This window comes from Apiospora phragmitis (genome assembly GCF_038363925.1).
Source record: "Apiospora phragmitis strain CBS 135458 chromosome Unknown utg000007l:2111988.0-4706623.0:1.0-2598199.0, whole genome shotgun sequence".
In the NCBI taxonomy this organism is placed as follows: Eukaryota; Fungi; Ascomycota; class Sordariomycetes; order Amphisphaeriales; family Apiosporaceae; genus Apiospora; species Apiospora phragmitis.
The window spans coordinates 1,320,438-1,347,643 of record NW_027117406.1 but is presented as its reverse complement, the minus strand read 5'-3'; the positions used below and the strand labels follow the sequence as shown (position 1 = coordinate 1,347,643).

The following is a 27,206-nucleotide window of genomic DNA, read 5'->3' as shown; positions in this document are numbered from 1 at the left end:
TCTCGTATTAATCGGAGGCGGTTACGATTATTTTAAACGAGATTTAATTTATAAAAAGGCCGGTCTCGTTAAAATTATAAATATCCTCCTTTTAAATCTTATAACTGTTATAGTGTATGTAGACTAACCACTGCGCCATAAAGCAAAAGCTTCGGAAATGACTCTTCGGGTTATTTCTGTCCAATTCTACGCCTTAAGTGCTACCCCGCGGGGGACCAACCCGCCGATCGTAATACTATGCCCTCTTTTTAAAGGTATACCCTTATGCCTAGGGCGATAAACCCCTAATACTATATAATTTATTTAAGCTCGGTATAGAGAAACTCTAAGGCTTTTATACGGGTAACTAGTCCGTATAAGGCCTTGCCTACTTATTAACGATCTTGCTTAAGTAATTAAAGAGAGCTTTTATTTAATAAGTATAAGAATCGAACCTACGTTTTTTATTTAATAAAGGCGAAAAGTTATTATATTATAATATATATAAATTAATTATTACGCTATAAAATAAAAGCTTTAAAAATAACTCTTTAAGTTATTTCTATTTAATTCTATGCCTTAAGTGCTACCCCGCGGGGGATTAACCCGCCGATTATAATAATAACGTGGTTTATTATTAAGCGAAATATATTATTAAGCGAAACACTTTTTCTATTTCTATATACTTTTATATAAATTAATTTAATTATAACGCTTTTAATTAATTTAAATCACTCGTTATCGAATTTATTACTCGATTTTATATCCTTTTCATATGTTCGCGTATTATAACCTGTTTCGCCGTAAATGTTACAGCGCCTGCCGCCCGTCGCGCGCCGCTTCGACGAATCCCCGTTTTCGCCTTCGCCGGTCGCTGGACGCTTCCCTTTTACCTTCTCGTCCTGTAGCGCTTGAGATTCCTTAATAATAAGGGCTCCTCTAAGCTGGACTCGCGACTTCTTAGCTCTTCGGCGCTTCGAAAGGGCTAAATTAGCCTTTTTTAAAGTACGCATCCGATCCTCTATAAGGGTCATCTTATATATAATTATATATATACTTTTTGTTATTTAGTTTATAGCATTTAAAATTAATATTAAAAAGCTTCCTTAATAAGTAAAAACCTTATTTTTAATAAAAATAAAGTGTTTAATCGTTTATTAAAGGTTAAACGACATTTAAAGGTTATAAATACTAGTTGTTTTTAAACGCGACAAGTTAAATATAAGCGTTTAAAGGCGTATATTTAGTTTATTAATTACTTCGTTTAAATAATAAAATATTAAACTAGATACGTTAAATTTAAATTTAATATTATTTTTTATAAAAATAATAAAATACGTAGCCTTAAAAGCGATAAAAAACTCTAGCTTTATAATATAAGTTATTAACGCTTTTATAAATAGTTCGAGTTTTTTTTAAATATATACGCTTTAATAGTAAATAAAGTGTTATATTTAAAAGTTAAAATAAGTAAAAAAAATAAAGAGGTATATTAAGCGTAATAATATTATTATTTTTATAATATTCTTCGAATTCGGCCGAAATATAGCTTTTATAACCGTTTAAAATTAAGAGGCGATAAGAGCCCTTTTTCCGCTCTTTAATATACTTATTAAGATATCGAATCTAGTTTAAGCTTATCTCGTTATTAGTCTAGCCGTTCGAAATCGGTTTAATCACTTAGTCGCCTAGTAAGTCGCATTCGCGAGACTAGTTTACGAGGTAATATTAGCCTTAAATAATTAAGAACAGCGAGATGCACTAGCCTTAAGAATTAATATATTTAACAACCGTTAATTATTCTCGATTATTAAGCTAGACCGACTTCGCCTTCTCACATCGATCGGCACGTGTTACGACGAGTATTAACTCGATTATACTTATTATAAAGCTAGTCTCGTTAAAATTCTATATATCTTTATTTAAAATATTATATTTAGCTTTAATATTAACAATTAGTGTAAAATAGCCGGAAATAACGCTAACATCTTTATAAAGAGCCCTTTAATAATCGTATCGACGGTTTATTCGAGTCTTAAAGTCCGGGTCGCGGTCGATAAAGCGCCTGGCCTAGTGCTTGTCGACACGGTCGCCGCCGCGCGACTCTAAGAGGAGATTAGCCATATCTCTTATAATACCTAGATTAGGAGGTATTCCTTAAGTATTTAAATTAATTATATAACTATAAAGCACTTTCTTTTCTACTAGATTTAATTTATATCGTAAATATTAGATTTCGCGTTGTGCGGTTCGGCCGTTAATTCGATAATATAAAGTAAAATAAAAAACGTTATATACTTTCGCGGTAGCTCTTTCGCTTAAAGGATTTATCGAAGCTCGCGTCGCTTATATTATTAAAAGAATCTTATCTTTTTTAAATTAAATAAGTTTTATAATTATAAAGTTATTATGCGTTAAACTTTAAAAAAATTAAAAAAGTAATTCACTTAATAATATATTTCGCTAAATAATAAAATATATTATTTATTAATTATATTTTATATAAAGATAAATTATACGCGATACGCGTCGAGTTCTTTATAAAAAACTCTTTAATAATTAATTTTTCGATTAAAACGCGATTGAAAGTTTAATTATTATCGTATAAAGTTTAAAGCTTAATTAATATCAACGCGTCTCGCGTCGCGTTAATAAAATAATCGATTCGCTATATCTTTTATATTATTAAACCGAGGAAGAAACGATCGCGAATTTAAATTAATTATATATTTTATAATCGCCCTTTTTTTAAATCCGTTAACTTTTAAAATTTCGTAAAGATTTCGCGTTTTATAAAAAAACCGAGCCGTTAGTTATAAAAGGTTATATAAGAGACTTTATATATTAAAGTTATACGCTAGAGATTTAATTTTAAATTATTTTAAAACATTTACTTCTTTTTTTAAGTATTAATTATATTATATTATAAAGGAAATTAAGTATAAGACTTATTTAAATAAAATATAGCGAAAATATTTAATTTAATTATATATTTAATTCACTTATAGGGTACGTTAATACATTAACTCGTATTCAAGGATTTACACTATGTATAAGTACTCTAATGACTAGAAAACTCCTCTAATAAGCAGGGTAAAGAGGTAAAAGGTATCTAATCCTGATTTCTCGATCGATGCCCGTCCCCTTTCGCCATTCGTTAAAAATTTCATCATCCATGCTCCATGAGAGAGTAATGTTAATTCCCAAAAAGGAGAAAACTAAAAAAGTAACGGACTTTGCCAATATTCTAATCAGTTACTAGTCTCGACCTACTCCGGCTGCGTCGATCTATCCGAAGTTCCAAGCCGCAAGTGAATGACCAAAGACAGCAGCCCGGGGAAGAGGTAGGGGTACTGCAGCATCTCCGGCTCGAAAGCGTTGATGGTCTCTTTGGCCATCAGCAGGTACGGGTGCTCCTGCTCTGAGTCCGACGACGACTTCTTCAAAAGCGAAGACAGCCGGATCAGGTTGGAGGTCGAGACGGCGTTGGTGGACGGCTGGGTGGTATCCATAGCATCCTTGACCCGCAGCAGTATATACGACGCATCCTCCGACGTCGAGTAGAAGCCTCCGCAGCCGGCCCGGCGCTCACTGCTCCCCTGCAGCGGATAGTCGTAGAAGAGCTGGAGTTGCGCCTGCTGGAGCTGCTGGACCCATTCGAGCCACGAATCGTCCGTAGTGGCCTGGGACAATTCCAAGAGGCCCTGGATCAGGAAGGCATAGTCTTCAGCGAAGGCCTTGGTGTCGGCCCGGATGCCTGCGTGGTACATCCGATACAGTGTTCCCGTGTAGGGATCCCAGAGTTCTTTCTTAATAAACGTGGCTGCGTCCTTGGCAACCTTCAAGTACCGAGCGCCTCTCTCAGAACTGCCAAGACCGTGTTCCCGACAGGCCTTACCTGCGCGAGACAGGCAGGCGATGGCCATGCCGTTATAGGCGGCCACCACCTTGGCATCCAGGGAAGGTCGGATGCGTTCCTTTTCACGGTGCGCACGCAACTTCGACCGCGCAGAAGCAACGAGACTAGCGGCTTGCTCTTGGCTGATGCTGAACTGAGCAGACAAGTCGGGCAGGGTCTTCACCACGCACAAGACGTTCTGGTTGAGGTATTCGTCGTGAGGGTCGTCACTGCTGTCGACATTTCCGTGCTCCTTAACATTCCAGTATGCCGCGGCCACCGCGCTTTGCCGCTCATCCCCCAAGACGGCGTCAAACTCCTTCCTGGTCCACAGATAGTATGCTCCGTTACGCATAGTCTGGTCGCCTCTCCTGTTGCGCGAATCGGCCGCCTCACTGGTCGCCAAACCTCCGTTCTCCAACAGGATGGGCGCCGTGGTCAGGTAATCTGCCAGCTCCAACACCATACCACCAAATTCATTCAACACCGGCTGTTCTGGCATGACCGAACCGGGTCCGGTTTTGAAGCCTGTCCAGGCATCGAGGAATACCCCCAGTAAGAGGGCATTGTCGGAAAGAATCTTCTCGAATGAAGGCAGGGACCAGTCCCGGGTTTTGGAGTAGTGATGAATCCCTCCTCCCACATGGTCGCGAATACCGCCCGAGATAATAGACAAGAGAGTTTGGATACCAAAGTCAGTGGCTTTGTGGCAAAGATCGCCCCCCACTACATCCTTAACAGCCTGGGGAAAGAGGTTGGCATTGAGCAGGAAGGAAAGCTTGGAGGGCGTCGTGAATCTGGGTGTTTTCTTAATGTACTCAAATGTCTGCCCCAGCTGTGCCACATCGACTCTACCGGACAAGAACGAAGGGGTCGTATTGGGCATGTGGAGGAATCCGCCGTAGGTATAGTCGAAGGTCTTGGACATGTGCTCGTAGGCCTCCTCGATATGGTCCAGGTCCAGCTCTCCCAGCTCAACGCGTCCCGACTGGGCAGGACCCCGAGGATCATTAGGGCCCAAGGTTCCCTCACTCATGAACTTGCGGAGCACTTCGAGGCTGGATCTTCCATCCGAATAAAGACGTATCCTTTCATTGTTGTCGTCCCATGCCGACCGCATTCGAAGGAGGACGGTGAGGAAGTCGGGGGCCTCCGGGTTGTCGTCGGCCACATCAGTAATCACATCGGTGGATTGGGCGCCAGGGGCGGGGAAGTAAGTGCCGCCGAAGACAGGCTGGAGGTCTGGCGTTAGGAAGACGTTGAGAGGATATCCTGCAGCGCTATTGAGAGAGTGGATGTAGCTCATGTATATGGTGTCGAGGTCCGGGCGCTCTTCTCGATCGACGATGATGGGCATAAAGTGGTTATTCAGGGTTTGAATGACGGCACGGTTCGTAAAGGATTCTTGGATGGTCAGGGAGCAGACTGTGTTGGTAAGGTTTTGACATTAGCTACTTAGTACCATCTCAGGCGGCGGGACAATCGGCTCGACCCGACTATATTTTAGGTCCCGCTACTTACAATGCGAGGCACTGTAGCCGACATGCAAGAAGATCAGCTTGTTCTCGGCCTTGGCGCGCTGGACGGCACCGTTGTCGAAGAGCTGCCAGAGGATACTGCTGTCCTTCTGCGACAAGATGTAGGGGCTCTTGCTGGTGCCGGCGAGGTTCGCGGCGGGTGACGTAGCGGCTGCTGTCGAGGAGGACTGTTGCTGGGAGGAAGCCGAGGCAGAGCCGGCCCCCGCTGGGGAGGCCGACGCTTGAAGCTGTGCAGACATCATGATGCCGCTGGTTTATGTTGGTATGGGTTTCATTACCTTGTAGTAGAGGTCGGGAAACGAAAGCTTCCTCCTCCTCCTTCTCCCACTACTGGCGGCCCAGCTCTAGCACGAATTGCCTGACGAAATGAAGTCGTGCCCCGCCGATTAGCTCCGGCGCTTCAAATTCGTGCTGTCGTCTGACGCGGGGTCCTGGTTCCACTAACTTTAAAAGTCATTACACAGTAATTCGGAATTTATGGGTCGTGTTGCTTGACGATAACAGACACTGCGAATGCGGGCTGCAATAGCTTGTTCATTTCGAGTCACTAACCCTTATCCTTCTCTACGGAGCTCTTGTCTGGAAATGGAGGTTTCTAGGTTATTCTGGTGAAATGTGTCGATGGTGCGATAGCAAGCTCTTGCCAGCCTATTCCGCTGCCCGGATATCCCATTATCCACTAGCTGGCAGCTGGTTACATGTGTTCAGTTACGGGCTATCCGCCCCTGACTATCCCAGGGCATCCTTCAGCCTTATCCACCCCTTGGTGCGTGGCAATGATAGCATTTTGAGAATCGAGTACACGTGCTTGGCGTATTAAGATAGACCACTCGAGAGCTTAATGGCCAGCTAGCTCTGCACGCTCACTATCTGGATAAGATTGTTACAAGTAAACATCCAACGATCTTAGTCAAGTTTGTACACAGGTATGTAACGCATTAATTCGCCATTGATTGTCTCAAAGAGGGACCAAACGACATTGATAGGTCGTGTTTCTGGGAGAGCAGCGGTGGGCAATCTGTAATCTGCGGGCAAAAAGAAGAGAAGCTTCCTGCCAACACGAGTTGGTCTCCTTAAGTTCCGAGTGGCTGCTGTTATCCGGGCAGCACTTCTGCTTCCAACACCCTGCCAGAGCCTTGTCGACACTCTGTGCATTTGGGAGGAAGGAGGGAATGAAGGGTTGGAGAAGTGAAGTAAGTTCATGAAGAAAGTGGACCAGGCAATTGATTGGGCCAAATAGAATCACGTGTGGGGGGCAGCTTCTCGACGTTGATGCTGTGAATGGACCCTTGGAGCTTTCGATCAAATCACAAAGGCTTCTCGGGCGAGCATACCACAGTGACATGACGTCAGTTTCAGGCATCGAAATGTAACAGCACGAACGATCCGAGATGCGAGAGTAAAGAACGACATATCTTCCATCTACCATTGATTGAACCCATTCTCATTCATCCTGATTGACTTTCTAATTCTTTATTGAATACGACTGTCAATTGACCTGCCTGCCTTATTACAAAATCAGATCATCATGGCTCTCAAGGTATGTTGATATTGGCAAACTATATTCCCAACTCCTCACTGACCAGTGAGCATCAAATGCATAGACTCTTTCCGCCAAGGCCGCAGCAGCTCTGGACAAGGAGCTCATGAGCACCGGTGCTTTCTCCATTGACCAGCTCATGGAGTTGGCTGGGCTTTCCGTATCTCAGGTTGTGTATCGCGTTCATCCTCTGAATAAGGGCAATCGAGTCCTAGTGGCTTGTGGTCCAGGAAACAATGGCAAGTTGATCAACGGGGGTTTTGAACGTTGACAAGTACACAGCGCTTACATGCACATCTAGGCGGCGATGGTCTGGTAGCTGCTCGGCACCTGCGACACTACGGCTACCAACCTACCATCTACTATCCCAAGCGCAGCAAGAGTGAACTGTACCAGGTTAGTCACATTGCTCAATGGCCCAGGGTCTTGAGAAGAGTGTTTTCGATTGTCTATCTAAAGCACAAAACCCGATTCTGGTATCTTCCGAGTCTATACATGTTCTCGTGTATCATGTAGTCATGAATCACCTGCTCATGCAATCATTAACTCGTGACAGTGGGTGATCATTGGAGATGTCTCTAGGACACTTTTCATGTGCTCTGCCCTAGTCGACGTCGCCGCTAGAACGCCTCCTGTACCAACCTTCAATATTACCAATCCGTGACTGACCAGCTCGGTGCCAGCGACTGTCCAAGCAACTCGAGGATCTCGATGTCCCATTCGTCGAAGACTTTCCCTCGGCTCTCAACTCCGCCGACCATGTTGTTGACGCCATCTTCGGTATGTATCCTCGTGTTTTGTTCGTAATAGTTCGAATGGGAAGCCCCCAAAAGCTAACGATGTTTCTGTTTTCCTCCGCCTGAAGGCTTCAGTTTCTCGGGTGAGGTTCGTGAACCCTTCCCGGCCGTGATCAAGGCTCTCGAGGAGACCAAGGTGCCAGTAACCTCTGTCGATGCGCCGTCGTCCTGGAATATCGAGGAGGGTCCGCCTAAGTCAGGCGTGGGTAGTTCCTTTCACCCAGAGTTCCTGGTCAGCCTGACGGCCCCGAAGCCGTTGGTGAAGCACTTCCAGGGCCGCCATTTTGTTGGTGGGCGGTGAGTGTTGCTCGTGTGACCAGGTCATCTACCTCGTCGAAATCTCCGTCTAACATGCCGCAGATTCGTTTCCCCTTCAATCGCCAAGAAGTACGACTTCGAAGTCCCCGAGTATCAAGGACTGGATCAGATTGCCGAGACCAATCCTACGGGGCAGAAGCTCTAGATGCTGCGAAAGCTTTTTGTGTGTCGTTGTTGGCCTTGTAGTGGACCGGAGTGGACTTTTCAGCGGTTGTCATATCACCTCGCAGCCTCCCGTCCGACTGAAAGGGCATATGGGACTCGGACACTGGCCTTGCTGCATGTCAATGGTGACTATGTTGATGCCTCTAGGGCACGTGAGTAGCGGCGGGCGGAAGGCATCGCAAAAGCGGACGTAGACGAGGTACCTCTTCCCGCAGACAGGGCATTCGGCCGTGTGCTCAGCGCACATGAATATCTTTCAAGCCAGCGCCGACGACGGCAACAGCAGTAGAGTTTGGCGATAGGAAGAGAAGGTCGTCCCCGGGAAGGGAGGCTGTCGACATTAAATGTTGAAGGGGCATAACAGCAAAGAGATGTTGAAATGTGGCTGATGTGTTATGTTATGGCTAAACGTGGCTTCAACTTATATGCCTGACCTGGCCTTGTCAGACTTGACGTGAGAATGGAGCAGGGTACCGTTGGAGGGGCACGGAAATGGTATGGATATCTTGTGTGGGTGGTGAGTATTGTGGTGTGTGTTGATGTACGGCTGGGTAAGTGAATGCAGTCAGTAAATTTCGCCACCCGCCGCAGCAGCGATCCGACCGGTACAGCACTCTCCTGCAACTTCCAACAACTTCCAATGAGCAACCCAGCGGCGGCAAAAGCAGCAGCAGCAGGCATTCGGGATTATTGCTGCGTACGCAAACCCCTTGATGACGATCCTGGTACTCCAAGCGACGAACGCAGGAGAGACATGGCAGACATGTCAAGGCGAAAGAGAGGAAAAGGCATTCCGGTTTAAACGACACAGCAGATTTACCGAAGGTACTGTGATTTCTTTCCCCTAACGGTCGATAAGTTCTGCCACTGATAAGTCTGCCTGCCACTGCCGTACCTCTGTCTGTTCCAGCCCTTGAAATTGACGGCGAAGAGAGCGTCGGAGCAAATGCTCCACGCGGGCGCTGATTGGCGGGGGAGCTGGCTTTAGCTTGTCTGGCTGTGTTCAGTAATAGCGGGTCGGTTTACAGTGGGCTCTTCCTCTTCTATCCCTCGATCCTTCCTTTTTTTTTTCTGCAAAAAACAACGGGGTTCTGTTCTAGCGTGCTTCTGACTTATGTACTTACCTCTCGACCTATCTGACCATTTCCACGAACTCCTTTCGGCATTTGCTAGGTGCTAGGAGCGAGGAGCTTTGGATGATATGTCAAGATGCAGACGGTCACATCATATGTGGTACTGATCAGTCCGTCTTGTGCGGGTACTTTCGGGGTTTGATTCATAGGCTCATGTCCTTCCTTAAGGGCATCGCCATTGGTTTCATTCAAAACGTGTGTCAATGGCAATCTCTCTGGCCACGATGCTGTTTCCTCCGGTGTTAGATACTGTACGCTTATATGCCTCACTAGTGGGTATACGTGGGATGTTGCGGAGGCCAGAACTCTGTTCGCGATAGTTCCTGACACTTCGAGACTGTTCGGTCAGCATCTACGCCCACGACGGTCTCTAGTCAGTCAACCCCCAATATACGTAAGCTAGGTGCTGGGGTCATTAAACTTATGCACAACCAATTGACTCGGTACCTACATGCTTTACCCTGCCCTGACCCCTCCATGCTACCCTGAGGGGTCGTTACCTATGATAGCCTCATCCTCTATTAAGGGCCGGTCAGCACTTCAACGTGGTTAGTGACTCTTCACGCGGACGTCCCTCCGGATACTTGCTCCACGTCTTGAGCTAGTAAGGAGGCTGTTATAATAAGTACGTCGTAGTGAGAAGTATTCAACTGAAGAAGCTGAATTACCAAGTCCACAGGCGCGGACCTTTTCGTCCCAGCTGAAACCGACCATAGGCAGGTAGGTACAAAGCTTCTGTATGTTGGTTACATACTTTGCATACTTAGGTACATAGATTCAGGTCACTAACGAGCATGTCGGGGCGGGCACGCGCGTGCGTGATGAGATCCGACATCCCAGCCCACTCTAGAGATGATAGACCCAGCGTGACTAGTTTCTTCGGGGCCATATTACCCCTCTGCCCCTCTATCAAGCAACTGGTTTCCCCGTAACGTTGTATACACCGACTGGCGGTGTTTATGACAACATCAATCTTTCGTTACCGCAACAGGCGTAGCAAAGCCGCACACCCGCGCATGCCGTATTTCATATTTCCGTTGACTGCTCGCGCGGAATTGCTGAATGGGAAATTTGCAACCTCCATCTCTGACTGCTGTGACCAAACTTTTCCATTGCGCCACATGTCGATCAACTATCAGTCCCTTTTCTTTCCCAGTGGTAGATCAATCCTGCCGAGGCAATAATTAATTCCAGAGGTGGAAGACGAAAGCTCCTCCCTCCGCCGGCTTCCGCGACGCTGCGTAACTTCGTGCCGAATAAACGGGTGGATACAGGTGAGTGGCTTGAGGCTGCGCTACCTTAGCTTCATGAACCTTCCGGGACGGAAGCAAACCTACATTGAGCGGAAAGAATACTCAGTAGGTATGCTGGATCAATGGAACGCAGTTGCGGGAGCGATAACGTTGCCATACCGCTAGTGCCGTTTTTGCCGGATTGGAATATTACATAGCGGCTAGGAGGTATCATACATATATGGAGAGTCACCGACGATGAATGGGCATCAACGAACGTGATGTTGATCCTCCCCTCTTGCTACGCATGAACTCACCCAACTGCCAATCGCCATCCAGTCCCCGCGGCCTGACCTTTTATGTACATGCATGCATAAGTCCGTGGCCAATCAAGGCTGCAAGGCAAGTTGATGATTGTACATCCCACTGGCCAGCCATCGCGGTGTCGCGGCTATGGTTGGTTCGTCGATTAGCGAGCACATGCCGTTCCGTAGTTCTGGAACACCCCAGTAGAAGAAGGCCCCGGCCGCTCAAGATCGCAATTAGTAATTGTCCATAACTGATGATCCACCTCGTCACAGAAACACGAGGCTCGGGGCTATGCTATTCTCGCCATATAAACCGATGGCGGACAAAAGCGGGAAGGACGTTGTGACGATTTCGCCACCTTCACGTGCTGTCAAGTTTATGTACAGGACGAACTTGCCGGCCGGCAGGCCGGGGGAGGTACTAGATCCCTTATCCCAAGCCACCCAAGTTCTAGAACTCTCCATGCCGCTCCCGTAGCATCACGGTTCAGGTGGCGCGACCGCCCTGACGATCTTGACTCACTTCGGCCCATGGCTTCACTTTGACGTGGTGTCTCGTGCGCCAGTAAGGTTTCCAGCTACTGCCCGCGCGTAAAGTGTGGCCCGCCACAACCGGGACCAATCTATCGCCACAGTGGCTGTGACTTCCGTAACCGACGCACTTACCTAGCTCCCGCGCTTCAGTGCTCTTTCCCGTCCGTTTTCTATTTCTCCGAGGATGAGCTTGTTTCTTAGCAGTGGCGAATACCTAATGTAGACAGGTACGGTTACTAACCTTCTCCCTGCCTCGCTCCCTCGTCCCTGCCTCTGTTGAGCCACATAATGACAATTCGCATGGGCATCGGAATGGATCACCTTCGTCTGCGTCAAACATTTTTCTCTGTGTCATTGTAATAATTGTTTTGGTCTATCATCATTAAATAGGGTCGCATCACTCGGCCGAATCCGCCTTGGCGGAGTCGTTGGGCGACGACAATAGTAGCCGCCATCCTTGCCCGACCCGAGACTTCTGACTCGCACCAATTCCTCCGGGGCTGGCTTGGTGTCTGCATCTTCGTTGGCTTTTGTCTTCTCGCCCACCCAGGGAGACCCAATGCAGTTGAATTGCCTCGGTATCGGCTTTGCGTCCCGATGATTGCGACCCAGCAGCAGCACCAGCAGGAGCAATAGCAGAGCAGCCGCTCCCTTGCAGCTTGCCACGTCCCACGTCCGCGTCAACTCCAATGCCGTTTTCCAGTTCGGCCTGCTCATCGTTGTGAATCCGATGAACCGCGGCCTCCGTCACGAGCCATCCCTCCATTGTGTTCTCGTTGTGTCCTGCACACTGCGTGCACAGCGAAACACTTGCCAAAGATGGAACCGCAAGTACGGTGACTCACTCACTACTAACTTAGAACACAGGAGCCTCCAGCAGAAATGTATGTGCACATGCAGTCGATTACGGCCACCCAGGGCCATTCAAGCTATGATACATGCACCGAGGCAGGTGGTTATCTCTATGTACATCCACTGCGCCTTCTGGTGCGTCAACCCTGCGCTGGTCCATGTACGCCCAATCTTCCAGCGCTTGTTTCGCATCTTTTCTTGTCATAGCCAGAGCGTGTGCGTGGGCGCTACGCTGAATTCTTGTAACCCAGGCCGTCCAAACACACATAAGCGGCCCCTGAAAGACGGGAACGAAACCTCGCTCGTGCAGCCGCTACGAGGCGCTACCTGTCCGAGGCGTTTAGCAACTGGCAATGCTAGGGGATAGTTCGGTATCTTCTACCCCGCATGTAAGAAGAATCTGACGACCGTTGACACACGTCATTTCTTGTCTTCTCTTGCGGCTAACTATTCCAGACTGAAACATGAAAAGTAATTGAGAAAGGAATCATCATTCATGCCGTATGTATCTCTTGTGACCTCCGTCGATGTGCAAACAGAGTGAGATCAGCAACCGTTGATTAACCAGCTCTATACTTCATCCAGCCCCTCTACTCCAATAAACTTGGCAGAAACGACGACAAGTTCCGAGTCATGGAGCAAGCCCATCTTGGTAGGAAGCAAGGTCAGCCGGCCAGTCGTCAGTGATCCGGCCAATAAAAAAGTTCAGAATGACTTCGGCAGCCTCCGAGTCCTTCAAGGAGACAGACAGTATTGGCCGATTGAAACACTGGCAACACTTTGGTAAAAGGGTTATGGTGTCCCTCCCTGTTATGGAGTGGGGGATATGGAGATGGGAGAGGAGATACTGTTGTTTCAAAAAAGGGGGCAATACTGCTGATTGGTCATTTTCGCTTCTCGCCACCTGATGAACCACGACCCCAAGACGGCGGAGGAGCAGGCCAATCGCTGTTGATATCGCTGGTTACTGCCATTGCCGACGGTTTTACAGAACCTTTGCTGCTGCCGCTACTTGCCAGCGCTGCACTGTAGCTTCGAGCCGGTTTGGTGGTCACGACGGCGGGTGTATCTTTCTTATCCGGGTTGGTTGAGGATAACCCCAGCTTCGGAAAGTTGGTGGGACTGGTGCGATGTTCCTTTGCTACCTTTGCGGTGGCTACCTCAGGGACTGGTGACTTTGGCGGTCCCACGGCGTACGAACGGCCAATGGTTATTGAGCCCTGGCCCGGCTTTTGTTTTCCGGCCTTATCCTTGCCACTAGATGCTCCTTGCTTCTTCTTCTGCGGCTGCTTCTGCGGCTGCTTCTTCTGGGTCTTCTCCGCGGGTTGTATTGATGTCGTGGTCTCGTGCGGCGACAGGGTGCTCATAGGTGGAAGAAGAGATCCCTTTTGCTGCTGTCCGGGTCCGACAATGGTGGCCCAAGATCGCACCGCGGGCTTCTCAGGCTTCTCACTGGTCGCCGGGACAGACGGGCTCCTTGTTTCCGCCGAAGCAGCAGTCGTGGTTGCCGTAGTAGAGGACAGTGCAGGCGATGAAGGCACCGTGCTCTGTGTAAGTGGTGCGGCAGAGCCTTGAACTTCGTGCTCTGTGGCTGTTTCTTTTACTGAGGTTTCCATTGTTGCAGCTTTCTTCTCCTCGTTGCTAGTTGCTGCTACAGCTTCTGCCGGAGTACTAGAAGCCCTCCAGTGAATCGGTGTACCCGGAGGATCCGGGGTACCTGGAGTACCCGGACGGGTAGGTGCACGAGAACCCATGTCTAAAAGAGAAGACACTGGCTGTGCAATCTCCTTTCCCTTTCCTTTATCCTGCGTTGATAATCCAGCCCAGCTACTCGTAGTACCAGGTTGCTTCTGAGGATAAAAAGGGGGTTGCGATGGATCCAATGTAGATATGCTTGGTCCTGCGGTCGCCGGCTGGTCAGACTTTGTGGCACCGGTGACACTCTCGGGACTTGCGGCCGGAGCTGTGTGGGTCAACCCGGTCGATGTGGTGACCTCATCCTCTGCTTCTTGCTTGATGCCCGAACTTTCTGCTTCCACCAACACCGAACTTGATCTCTTGCTCCTGACGGCCATTTGCGAGCTTGAACGGGAACCGGAGCCGGAACCACCGCTGTTGTCACTTCTCTGCGTTACCCTGCCTCTACTGGAAAGAGATGAGTGAGATCTCCGGTAGCTCTCGAGTGCTGCGTCGACGCGCTGATGTTGGTCCGCAAACTCGACGGGTGTGCCAGCGCGGGCAGTCTCTGCTTCTGGGTTGATAGTAGTGGGATCCACAGATGGTTCTTGGCGTAACGCATCAACTGCCGCTGCATTATCGCCGACTTGGGGCACACTACTGGTGGACACAATACTCTCGGGCGATGCTGTGCGGGTACGTGATGCTATGACCATCTCTGGTGATATGACTCTACGTGGTGTGACGATGCTGTGAGGTGTCGCGGCCCTGCGTGGTGCTGCGACAGCATAACCCGTCGTGCCAATAACATGGGCTCTGCTTTCGAAAGCGCGCGGTATTTGTGGTTGGTCAACATATGGTTGCCCCTGGGATGCTCGCTGCGGCTGAGATACCGGCTGGAACTGAGGCGCTGGCTGGTGCGGAGGCGCTAGCCGATGCAGAAATATTGGATGTTGCACGGGCGCTGGCTGATTCAGAGACGCTGATCTTTGCAGAGGCCTTGGGTCTTGCTGTTGCTGCTGACTTCCTGCCGGGACGAAGCGTATACAGGGTCTTTGACCGACAAGTTGATCGTTAGTGTTATATTCGTCGACATACTGGTACCCTGTGGTTTCCATTTGCACATGGTCTGGGTAAAGGAGGCATTGCTCAGGCTCGACGACGACGAAGCTATACACGGTACCCTTGGGGCAGAACCGAAAGGGCGGGTGGAAGTCCTTGCAGTACATGGTGTGGCCAGGGTATCCAAGCTGGCATTGCTTGCACATGTGGTAGCGGATTACACACATCTTGGCCACGGGATAGGGGGACTGGGTCTCGAATGGTCGTTCTTGTCGGTTGTATGTTCTTGCGCGTGCGCGTTCTCTCCCCCCTTTATCTCCTTGAACTTCAAGTGAGTAGTAGTTCGGATAATTCAGGAGCCTTTTGCGGTCGACAGTGGCGATTAAGAAATATTGGTCGAAATCAAGTCTGTTCTTCCTCTTGTTGGCCCCCGACAGGGTAGGTCCTACTCTCCAAGGGGCAGTCTTCAACTGCAGAGACGAGCCTAAGAAAGTCGCGACGCGGGTCAGATCAAGTATGCCACAAAGGATGGGTGTGGTTTGGTCAATGCTGGTTGAGCAAGCATCAACATGTTTGTTCATGGGTTCAGGGAAAACTCACCTTTTTTATTTCCTTGGGCGCAAGGATGTACCAATCAGTCAACCGCGACGAAGTTTCGACGAAAAAAGGGACAACAATGGGTTGGGAAGTTATTGCCAGGGGGGTCTATTGGCTTCTTGCACAGAAGGGAATGGGACAACCATGCAGGCAGGTTGATGCAACAATGTGTCAAGCGTCTTTGACTAACTGCAGGACGAAGTTGCTGGTGACTACCATCAATGGCAGTCCAAAAAGGGTACCTAGGGGTAGATGCCGACTTGGGGAGATGCCTGAGGAGTACTGAAAATACCATTCGTTTACATTCACACACACACAATCCAGGTACGATTAGAACGACTCTTTGACACGTCTCAACGCGTTTGTCTGCCCCCGTGCCTTCTTTCATTAACGCCGGCTCTTCGTAATGCAGATAATTTACACAGCATTATGGGTCCAGGCATCACTGATAACAACGATAACAACTTGGGGCGCCAGCGAGGTCAGAACCCCCTTTTTCCAGATACCCGGGCTAGTGAGTGCCTGGTGAACCAGTTCCCATCATCGGCCTTAGACAGTTGTACAGAGGCATTGATGGTGATTTGAAAGCTAAGTTTCAAACCAGCCAGGGATGTTCCACAGTGTTCCTTCATCTTCGTCCGGTTATAGATGTTGGCCTTTGGGACTGTGAATGGCTTCAGGAGTGAGATCCTGTAATACATTTGCTTCACAGCTAACACAGATCAAACCGTCGCCCATAACTAACTCCTTGGTACGAAATGACAGCGAATACCAAAAGGCATGCTACTGTTACTATATATGGAACTGCTTCTTATAGTCAAACTAACATATCCCTACATCCCTGCCTGCAAATATGTACATAACCACTTGTTGCCATACATGATGCTTGGACCGTACATATCCAGATTCAGATCTCCGTTGGTACTTCCGCGGGCAGGCGGGCTTATTTGATTCTTGCCCCCATTGGTGCGATAAGGGGCCCCAGGCGAGCTTATCGTCGTGCGCTAGCTGGACTTGAGCCACCTCTGGCCTGTAGGTTTGTTCTTCAGTGGCGCCACTGGGAAATACCCCGCGGAAGATTAACCCCGCCATTTGCTCGGAAATCGCTATTTGGCCATGGGATTGGTCATTAAAACCCCATCTTCATCTTGTCCGCTGACTTCGGGTTGTTAATCGCAATTGCGCCATCGCAACATTTTCTACGTGGGGCAAACTCCCTCTAGTGATATGAGTCCATCGCCGACTCGTGCGATCCCGGAGATGTCTAAGTCGAGATTGCCAGACTTTCCTGGGGCTATCAGGCCATCCTAAGTACTGTTGTCTCTCTTCTCTCTTCTCCTATTTCTCTGTCGCATCGTCGCATCGTCGCATCGCCGCATTGTCCTTGTTGTCTCGCTGGCTCTGCACATTTGTAAGCTGCCACACTGCTAGCCTCCCCGCGCCGGCTTTGTTCGTATCTCTGTATGCCGATCTGGGATTCTGGAACCTCACTGGCTTGGTGGACAAGTAGGCGCATTGACGGCCTATATCATAGTTGATGATGGCGAGCCACATCTCCTTACTGACAACGACCGATGCCCGGTCGCACGTCCATCTGATCGTGGGCTCGAACCCCCTTGCCGCATCCCGTTGCGCCCAGTCCTTCAACGTCGGCGCATACCCCCTTGTAATTACACCTGCTGCGGCAGAGTTACACTATGTCTCTACAAAAGAGAGTCGATGCTGGGGAGGTGAAATGGGTGAAGAAGTCTTTTGAAGAAAACGATGCGTTAACCCTGGGGCGCGAAGATTTGGGGGGCGTTGTCGATGCTGTCTTTGTCACATCAGGACCCCGCGATCCACAGAGTAAGACTTATAAGAAACCCTGCCTGTCTGCCCACCAAGACTAACATAAGCCACTGAAGGCGCCCAGATATCGACTTTCTGCAAGCGAAACCGCATTCCCGTCAACGTTGTCGACTCGCCCCAATTATCGACTTTCAGCCTCCTCTCAACCCACACCGATGGCCCCTTACAGATCGGTGTTACGACCAACGGCCGCGGCTGCAAATTGGCTTCGAGAATACGTCGCGAGATCGCCGCCTCTCTCCCTCAAGATTTGGGAGCGGCATGTTCACGACTGGGCGATGCTCGAAGGCGGATACAGGAGGAAGATCACTTGTTACACTCCGCGTTGGCGGACGGTGGAGAGTTAGACGATTCTCTCGACCAGACTGCTACCTTCAACAAACTGGTGACCGAGGCGGATCTCGACGCGGCCAAGAACAGGCGCATGCGATGGCTCAGTCAGATCTGCGAATATTGGCCGCTCAAGCGTCTTGCGGCGGTCAGCGACGAAGATGTGGCAGGCATCCTGAAGTCCTATGAGGGCGTCAATGCGCCCGAGTCCATCCGTCGTCCTGCGGCCAAGTCTAGCCCCATGGCCAGGGGCCGCATAATCCTCGCCGGCTCGGGCCGGGTCACCCGGACTTATTGACACAGGCCACGCACAAGGCGATACAGACGGCCGATCTCATCCTAGCGGACAAGTTGGTGCCCTCTGGGGTGCTGGATTTGATACCGCGGCGCACGCCTGTGCACATCGCCCGCAAGTTCCCGGGCAATGCCGACGCCGCGCAAGAGGAGCTTCTCGAGATGGCCATTGCGGGGGTGCGTGAAGGGAAAGCCGTGCTCCGCCTCAAGCAGGGCGACCCCTTCATCTACGGCCGGGGCGGCGAGGAGGTTGCCTACTTCCGGCGCCACGGGCTGGGCGACCGCGTCACGGTCCTGCCGGGGATCACGAGTGCGCTGTCGGCGCCCCTCTTCTCCGGCATCCCGGCGACGCAGCGCGACGTCTCGGACCAGGTGCTCATCTGCACCGGGACCGGCAAGAAGGGCAAGCCGCCGAACCCGCCCGAGTACGTCGCGACGCGGACTGTCGTTTTCCTCATGGCGCTGCACCGGATCGCCGCGCTGGTTAAAGAACTGACCGAACACACCGATGCGGAGAAGGGGATAATCAAGCAGCTGCTGCCATTAGGCGAAGGAGAGCAGCCGGACTCATCGATGGCGGTACAGGAGCCACCTACTACCACGAGTAGTGCTCCTCCTAAGCGGATATTGTGGCCGCGGGACACGCCTTGCGCCGTCATCGAGCGCGCCAGCTGCCCCGACCAGAGGGTCATCCGCACCACCCTGGCCCGCGTGGTCGAGGCCATAGAGCAGGAGGGCAGCCGCCCGCCGGGGCTCCTGGTCGTGGGCGGGGCCTGCGAGGCCCTGTACCAGAGCGAGAAAGGCCGGAGCTGGGTCGTCGAGGACGGGTTCGCGGGGCTGGAGATAGGGGACAAGCTGGACTTGGCGGGGAGCCTGGGGACGACACCGATTTCCGCGTAAGGCGTGGCTTGCTTTTGAGCTGTCTTTATCCATCTTTTTGTGCATGGGGCTGGCGAATGGAGTTTGGGGTAGACGGGTAGATTACCATGGCTTGGCTTGGCTGATTGGGGGTTAGGGAAGGAGCATACTGTAGTGTAGCGTACGGTGTTGGGCATCTACCGCGGTGTTCTGGCAGGATATCAAGGATCCGCGGCTCGACAATCAGATTTTATACGCATATATGTGTAAGAAGACTTTGGGCTTTGACGAATTTATTCTCGCCTAAACAAGTACCCGGCTTGCATCATCATCTCGTAGTATGTATGTTGAACCTGGATCTCAGCACCGGCTATGCGGTGTTTGATGCTGACTCTTATATCGTCACTTATTACCATTCCCCGCCCCATAACAATTTTGATGCTCGAGGCTCCCCACTCGCAATCACAGCTCACGAATCTAAAAATAGATAACGTACCTCACAAGCGAGCTGCGCATATAAGCGAGCTACGCACTTTTTATTATTAAGCTTTATAAGTTATAAATTAATTAAATATATTAATAATAATTATTTTTAAAGGTTTTTATATTATTTTAATAAGTATATATATTATATTTAAGCTTTTTATAAATTTTATAATATTATAAGTGTGTTTTAAACGTCTTTATATAATTATTTTTTTAATGCGATTCGTTTTATAACTATTTATTAATATTCTTTTAAAATTATAAATCTTTTTTAACTTATATATAAAGTAATCTTTTATTTTATAACCGTTTTTTTTATACGGCGGCGCTAGTTAAGTATTTTATTTACCTTTTAAAATATTACGTTTTTACTTTTTAAAATAATAACTCAGCATATAACTTACATTATAACCTTTATAATTTAATTAAAACTAATTAATATTAGAATAGCAGGAACTAAGGTTTTCTATATTACCTTAAAAGGGGTGCCACGTGCCTGTGCGCACGAACCCTTTTCTATTTCATAAAGAGGGGCATACGATACCCCTCATAGTGTTACAACCCGACCTAACCATGCGGCCAAGACCCCACTCGCCGGAACGGAACTACCATACCCCGACTAGGCTATAACGTTATAACTACCGACCGCACTACTAGCTATACTAATATAAACTCTCCTATATTATAAAAGCATGTAAATATAACTACGAAAATATCCCAAACAGCGAAAGGATAGACCCGACCCGGGAAAGCAGCTAGGAAGGAGCCGCGGAACGAGGAGCGACTAGACCACCGTTTTAGCAAGTAAGCCAGGAGCGACGGATCACGACGCGCCTAAGTGAGCCACTAGAATGGATCACCGTGATCCAAGGGATGGATCGTCGTGAGCTAATAACGGGATTATTATGAGTTAATGAACAATCTAACGGATTAATAAGGGAAGAGATTAAATATATAACGATAAATATTTCTTATATATTTTATATAAATATTTCTTATTTTAATAATTAATTTAAATATTAATTTTAATTTATTAATAAAATAAATAATTTTAAAAAAAATTATTACGAATACTTTTGAATTTAAATATTTTAATTACTTTTATTTTTATAAATTATTACTTATTATATTAATAAAAGCGATTTTTATTATATATTTAAATACTTTTTCGTATTTATTAATATAAATTTTAATACGTTTTACTAAGTTTTTTTCAAAACTTAAATAGCGTTCGTTATATTTTAATTACTTTTATTTTTATAAATTATTACTTAAACTTTTAAATAATAATACTATAAGAACTATATCTATACCTAGGCTTAGTAATACCGTCCGATAAAAAAAAACTCCTATCGCCACCCCTAGTACCTCTTAATAAGACCTTATTATAAACGTTAATAGTAACGATAATAATAACGAGCCTACACAATAAGCGTTAATTAAACGAATTAAAAAACTTAAATAAAAGAACGCTAATTATTAATATCACTACGTTAAGCTCGAAAAGGAGCGTAACGAACTCCTAGCTAAAAATATTTTAAAATAAACACCCTATAATATTAATAAATTACGCGAGGAGGTACGTCTCCTCTGTATAGTTATTAATATTATTTAAACCCTTATTATATTAAAAAAGGGTATAAAAATTAATACGTTAACCCTTTTTAACGAAATAAGCGAAAACTTCCGAGGTTTTTTTATTTAAATTAAAGCTTATTAACGGTTTTATAAAAAAACGTTCTAAAACGTTACCCAGCGAGTTATCTACGCCGCTTCGTTTTTTAAAAATAAGGTACTCGTTTAATTCAAACCTTATTTAAATAAACTTATAAAAAACGATTAATAAATTAAGCTATACCGCATAAAAATATAGCGTATTTTCGAAAATTACGACGGCTTTAAACAGGCCTTTAAATCACTTTTTTAAAACTTTAACGAAAAATAACAAGCGGAAAAGGAATTTAAAACCTTTAAATAAAAAAGATTAACCGCTTTTTATATAACCGAGTTCTAATATATTATAACTCGACTAAATTATACCGAAGTTACGAAAATTATAATATATTATCGAAAACTAAAAAACGATATTAAGAACGAACTTAGCCAGCTTAACGCCCCCAATAACTTTTTCTCGTATATAAAATTTATTATTAAAATCGATACCCGTATATACGAGCGACGCCGTAAAAAATAAGGCGGACCTTAGCGGTAAATTAATTAAACGTAAGCTAATACGGGGCGATTATATTAATATAACCCTATACCGCCTAAAAATATTATAATATATAATTATTATAATAAACTTATAAACTTTAACGTTATTAAATATAATAAATAAGATAAAAAGTTATACGGCACCTGTTATAATTATTAAAAATTAGGACATTACGCTTAAAAATATTAAGCATTAAAAAAGATTTTTAACAAGTTTTAAAAAAACGATACGTTAATACTATTAAAATAAAGAATACCTTTATAATAATTATTAAAAATAATAACGTTATTATTAAATATAACAGCCTATTTTAAATAGCTTGCTATAATAATAAATACATCTCTTATTTAACGAATAAGCAAAGTATTAAATAATTCTTTAAAACCCCGGAAAATAAAAAAAACTATAATTAAAGCGTCGCGATAATACGAAAAGAATAACCCTTTCCTTATAACGAAAATAGTAATTTAATAAATAATATTATAAACTAATTAAAATAATTAATAAACCACGAATATCTAGTAAGTATACTAATAAACGAGCTAATAAACGAGATCGCTAAATTTAAAAACCTTAAGACCAACAAGTGGTTAGCCATCCCTGGTATTCCTTACCCCGACTCGAAACACCTACGCTAAATACTTATTACGGCCGATTTTAACTAAAGAATCCACGATAATTATATAATAAAAAACGACTTATAAATCTCCCTTATATACGAAAAATACTTTACGCTCTTATAAATTTTATATATATATAACGCTTATACGGAATACTTTACGGAGAAACTCGAGCACGAATAGTTTCCCCGAAAGATCGGTAAATAATTATAACGAACGCTATCTAAGTTCTAAAAGAAACCTAGTAAGACGTATTAAGGTTTATATTAATAATACGAGAGAGTATTTAAACGTGCGATAAAAGTCGCTTTTATCGATATAATAAGTAATAATTAGTAAAAACGAAGGTAGCTAAAGTGCGTAGGCTTAGGGGTATTTATAATAGTTTCGTTAAAGTTATTTACCTTATTAATAAGTTAAGATTAATATTTAAATTAATTATTAAAATAATAAGTATTTATATAAAATATATAGGGGAAATATCTATCGTTATATATTTAATTCTTTTTTATTAATTTATTATTATTTAATAATCTCTTTTAAGCGTGCTTAATATTACTTAGTAATCGCTCTTAATTACGCTTTATATTATTTAATAATCTTTTTTAAACGTGTTTAATATTATTTAATAATCGTTTTTAATTACGCTTTATATTATTTAGTAATTTCTTTTAAGCGTGCTCGGTATTACTTAATAATCGCTTTTAAATATTTACCGTACTACGTAATTTATTAACGGTCGCCGTTATTTTATAGGCGTATTCGCCTTATCGCCGGGCGTAGTATTAGCGTTATTCGTTATTAAAAAAAGTTTAGTTTCATATTTATATAATTAGCGGTGTGGTCCGTAATTATAGTATCGTAGCCTGTTCGGGGTATAGTAGTTCCGTGCCGGTAAATAGGGTCTTTTTAGCCGTATAGTTAGGTCGGGTTATAATACTATCCTCTTTTTTTTAATTGCTTTATTTTTAAAATATCGATTTTATAAGTACCCTAATTATCCGCTTATTATAATTTATAATAAGTTTTTTTTTTCCTTATCGTTTTTTATTATAATATATATTTATTATAAATAGTCGCGTCGAAAAATCTCGAATTAAACTTAATCGTTTTTTTACCGTTTATTATATAAACTTTATCGAAGCCTTTTTTAAGTTTAGTTTTATAATTATATTTTATAATTATTATTTTATAAAAAAATAATTTTATATAATAATAAAAAGCGTTAATAAATATAAAAAATATACTCGTATTAATTATATATATAATAGTATCAGGGTTTTATTTTTTTTTATAACGTGTACAAAATAAGTACGACCGCTTATCTCGAAAAAAGTCCGCCGTAAAGGCTTATTTCCTAGAGTTCTAATGCTAAATTAACGAGGCCGTTACTCGTTTTATTTATTTTCGTAAATAAAAAAAAAAATAGCTCGTACTTAAGGGGTTAAGTTAATATAACGTGGCTTACGTTTTTTAAACGAGCTAGAAAAGCAGGAGCGTCGGGAGTCTAAGGCCGTTATAGCCGTTTAAGTTTAAAAGGGTTTTAGCGTTATTAATTAGAACGCGACCGACTTCTCTTTTAAACCGATTCCCGAGGTTATCGTTTAAACGTCCATAGCTTTTTAATAATATTCGCTAAGTGTTTTTTAAGAACCTAAGTATTATCTTTTAATAAATAACTTTTTTATTAAACGAAATATTAGAAGCTTCGTTTTTTTTATTAATAATTTTATTAATTTCGTACTCGTATTAATCTATTTCAGCTTTTAATTATATATTGATTAAAGTTTTTTCAACCGTTAATTCGAATAATAAAATATAAAATATAAAGTGTATCTGTATTATTTTAAGTAGGAATAATTAGTAATTAGTTTTTAAAATAGCTTTTATAATTTCGAATAGTTTTATTTTTTTAAAATCTAATTTATTACTTAATTATTTCGTTTTAATATTTTATTATAAAAAGTAAACTTTTTTTCCTTTTTTTAAAGGTTAATCCTTTTAACCTCATTTAATTAACGTATCTTTTTATTCGCTATTAAAAGAAGGTAAGGTTTTATTATAATATAATTTAAAATTCCTTTAATTTTTCGATTTATATAGTCGCGATTAATACTAGTTTTTTTTTTAAAAGTTTTTTAATAACTTCTGAGTTATATTCGTAATTTATTCGGAATAATAAAATACGCGTAGCTTCGTTATTTATATTATTATAAGCGAATTAAGTTATAAGTAATAATTATACTTAATTATTTTATTCGTAGTTAACATAATAGCGTAGGTATTATTTTAAGGTTTAGTTTATCCGCTCGATTTATTTATTTATTTAAGGGTAGTAAACCATAAATAGTTTATATTTAACTCTAAGTTATATTATAAATAACTTTTAGAATTTAACGGTAAATAATTTATTTTTATTAGAAATAATTATTTCGGGTAACCCGTATTAATTAATAATTATTTAAAAGAACGTGTATATTAAGTTATTAATATTATTAAATTTTTTATACGGTAAGAAATAAATATATTTCGTAAATTTATTTATAATTATTAAGATATTATTATAATCAACCTTAATTAGGGGTTTTTTTAATAAAGGCAGCTTAATAACGAAATTAAATACAATAGTTTTCTATACTTTATTTAGCAGTGGGATCGGCTGTAGCTCTCCGTACGGCCTGTATCGGGTAGCTTTTACTTTACTATAAAAGTTATATTTACCGATTACTTTAACCACGATTAGCTTGAGGTTTTTATAATTAAATTATTTAATAATCCTTTTTTAAATTTTAAACATTCCTTAGTATCTGTATATAAAGTGCTCGTAGAATTTTTAGATAAAGTTTTCGCGGTATTATTTAAAAATATAGATCTTATTTTAATAAAAAACGAAACCGTCGCGGTTTTTAAAATAATCTTTAAAATAATTCGCAGGGTTAAAAGTTTAATTAAATTATTAGAATTTAATAACCTAATCGTTATTATATTAAACATAGTTCGTAACGTTTAGTTATTTTAACGATATAAGGTTACCGTTTTAATTATAAACAAGGATAGTCCGCGTTTCGAGCGGGATTTCTTCTTAATAATTTAATCGTTAACTTAATATATCAACGCGACCGTTCTCGTTACCTTTTTAATAAATAATAATAAGGTTAAATCTTAATAAGAATTTAAACTATTATATTTATTATTTATTTAATTTTTTAATAATAATAAATATTATAGGGTTTTTATAATTAATATAAACCTTAACCAGCTTTATTATTTTATTAAAATAATATTTCTATTTTTTATAAGTTTTAATAATAGTTATTAACTCTTTATTATAAATTTAATAATTAAATTTTAATCCGTTAAGTTTTTTAAAAAAAAATATAACCGGGTATAATTTCCCGTTATCGTTTTATTAATTAAGCTATCCTCTAATTATATAATTTAATAGATCGGTTTTAATTTTAAAAGGTTTAAACGGGTTTATTACGTAAAGTATTAATTCGTTAAAAATTCGTTCTTTAATATCGTAAAAAGCTTTATCTTTTTTTTCCGTTTATTAAAATAATTCGTCCTTTTTTATTAAGTTTATTAAAAGTATCGCTATTTTATTAAATCTAGGGTTAAAAATTTAATAATAATTAACTAATTTTAAAAAAGATCTAATTTTTATAACGCTTATAAGCGTAAATTACTCTTTAATTATTAAAATTTTTAAAGGTTTTATTCAAATTTCGCCTAGAAATATTACATATTTTATAAAGATAACGGATCATTAATAGAATTCGCTCTTTTCTAAATTAATTAATAAGTTAGCGTTCTATAGCTTTTAAAGTATTAGCTTTATATATTTTCGGTATTATTCATTATTTTCGAAATAAATAAAAATATTATCAAAGTATATTATAATAAACTTATCGAGGTATTTTTATAAAATATAATTAATTATAAATTAAAAACTAATTAATATATTCATTAAATTAAACAGTATAACTTAATATTCGAAATAACTATACTTAGTTCGAAACGCGGTTTTCTATTTTTTTCCTTTTTTAATTCGGATTAAATTATATACATTAAAAAGGTCGAATACCGTAAAAATTTTAATATATAATAACTTATTTTATAAATCGCTAATTAAAAGGAAAAGGTACCGGTTTTTAATAATAATTTCGTTAAGTTTTTAATAATCGATATATATACGCTACTTAAGTTTCCCGTTTTTACTTTTTTTTAAAACGAAAAGGATAAAGAAGCTTATTAATAATATAAATAATTAAATAACTCTTTTTTTAAAGTTTTCTATAATATACTCCTTTAAGGTTTATTCGTATTCCTGATTAAATTTATATATAGGTATAAATAAAGGTTCCTTCCTATTTTTAAAAAGTATTTCATAATCCTACCATATATAAAACGGTAAGCCTATTTTTAATTTCTCATTAAAAAAAGTCTCGAATTACCGGTACTCTTTTAATATAATCGTTATAATATTCGGCTTAAACTTTTTAATAATAATATATACTTTAAAGATTTTAAGTTTATTAAGGGGTCGCTTTTTAAACCGCTATTTATTAATTAAACCTTTTTTTAGTATATTTTATTAAAATTAGCCTATTTTTTAATTAATTTTAGAATTATTTACTTATAATTAAGATATTTTTAAAATTATATTGTATCTTATAACGTCCGTAATGTTATACGTAATTCATTTATAATGTTTTTTAATATTGACTAGAAGGTTCGCGACTTCTTTTCGTACTTCTCTATCGTTATAGGTTATAAATCTTTTATCGACGGTTTTAAATCGGTATAAAGCGTTTTTTTCTTATTATTTAAGTTTAAAGTAATTAACGATTCGTAATAAAATATAATTTCTTTATATTCCGCTATTAAATAACGTTTTAATATAAACTCTTTTTACGTTTAAT

At 42.3% G+C, this 27,206-nt stretch overlaps 5 protein-coding genes across 5 annotated transcripts; 3 read left to right on the top strand and 2 right to left on the bottom strand.

Annotated features, from left to right (window-relative positions):
* Positions 1 to 3,248: 3,248 nt before the first annotated feature.
* PG994_008029 (spermidine N(1)-acetyltransferase) lies at positions 3,249 to 5,657 on the bottom strand (the record flags this gene model as incomplete). Its single annotated transcript, XM_066859438.1, has 2 exons — positions 3,249 to 5,302; positions 5,399 to 5,657. The coding sequence occupies 2 exons, from the start codon at positions 5,655 to 5,657 to the stop codon at positions 3,249 to 3,251; spliced, it is 2,313 nt and encodes a 770-aa protein (XP_066714925.1).
* Positions 5,658 to 6,943: 1,286 nt separating this feature from the next.
* PG994_008028 (YjeF protein) lies at positions 6,944 to 8,215 on the top strand (the record flags this gene model as incomplete). Its single annotated transcript, XM_066859437.1, has 6 exons — positions 6,944 to 6,955; positions 7,020 to 7,212; positions 7,257 to 7,351; positions 7,651 to 7,735; positions 7,821 to 8,049; positions 8,113 to 8,215. 6 exons carry the CDS (start codon positions 6,944 to 6,946, stop codon positions 8,213 to 8,215), a joined length of 717 nt encoding a protein of 238 aa, XP_066714924.1.
* Positions 8,216 to 11,839: 3,624 nt separating this feature from the next.
* Positions 11,840 to 12,208, bottom strand: PG994_008027 (uncharacterized protein; the record flags this gene model as incomplete). Its single annotated transcript, XM_066859436.1, has 1 exon — positions 11,840 to 12,208. One exon carries the CDS (start codon positions 12,206 to 12,208, stop codon positions 11,840 to 11,842), a length of 369 nt encoding a protein of 122 aa, XP_066714923.1.
* Positions 12,209 to 13,704: 1,496 nt separating this feature from the next.
* On the top strand, positions 13,705 to 15,049 carry PG994_008026 (uncharacterized protein; the record flags this gene model as incomplete). Its single annotated transcript, XM_066859435.1, has 2 exons — positions 13,705 to 13,845; positions 14,801 to 15,049. The coding sequence occupies 2 exons, from the start codon at positions 13,705 to 13,707 to the stop codon at positions 15,047 to 15,049; spliced, it is 390 nt and encodes a 129-aa protein (XP_066714922.1).
* Positions 15,050 to 17,327: 2,278 nt separating this feature from the next.
* On the top strand, positions 17,328 to 19,002 carry PG994_008025 (tetrapyrrole methylase; the record flags this gene model as incomplete). Its single annotated transcript, XM_066859434.1, has 3 exons — positions 17,328 to 17,475; positions 17,535 to 18,088; positions 18,112 to 19,002. 3 exons carry the CDS (start codon positions 17,328 to 17,330, stop codon positions 19,000 to 19,002), a joined length of 1,593 nt encoding a protein of 530 aa, XP_066714921.1.
* Between the last annotated feature and the right edge of the window lie 8,204 nt (positions 19,003 to 27,206).